We start from the raw sequence: 326 nt of genomic DNA, 5'->3' as shown, positions 1-326 counted from the left end.
CGTAGCAGCTGCTCCAGCACCACTGGGCTCCCGATGTTGATGTTCTCATAATGCCCGAAGGTCGACTTCCAGATGGGGCCATAAATGCGTCGGGACATCAGCTGCGATGCACGGGAGCATGGCAGGGTGAATGGGACAGGGGGAGCACCGGGGCTGGATCAGACCCTCCCTGCCCTGCATGTGTCTGGCATGCTCTGCACCCATCCCAGGGACCCCTCAGCACCACCTGGGCCCAAGCACCTGCCTCTGTCCCCCCAGACTGGCACCATCCTTGAAGCACTCTGCAGATGGCTTGGGCTGGTATCTCCGGGCACATGTCCTCTGCC

At 62.3% G+C, this 326-nt stretch overlaps 1 protein-coding gene across 1 annotated transcript in view; it reads right to left on the bottom strand.

Annotated features, from left to right (window-relative positions):
- The window catches only part of LOC104132432 (sterol 26-hydroxylase, mitochondrial), a 4,026-nt gene extending 3,928 nt beyond the window's left edge, over positions 1–98 (bottom strand). Inside the window, exon 1 of the mRNA XM_035901115.1 lies at positions 19–98. Within this exon, the coding sequence (XP_035757008.1) occupies positions 19–98 (80 nt within the window). The remainder of the gene's footprint in view (positions 1–18) is intronic.
- Between the last annotated feature and the right edge of the window lie 228 nt (positions 99–326).

This window comes from Egretta garzetta, unplaced genomic scaffold (genome assembly GCF_000687185.1).
Source record: "Egretta garzetta isolate BGI_Z169 unplaced genomic scaffold, ASM68718v1 scaffold219, whole genome shotgun sequence".
Classification (NCBI taxonomy): Eukaryota; Metazoa; Chordata; class Aves; order Pelecaniformes; family Ardeidae; genus Egretta; species Egretta garzetta.
This window is presented reverse-complemented; position numbering and strand designations above follow the sequence as displayed.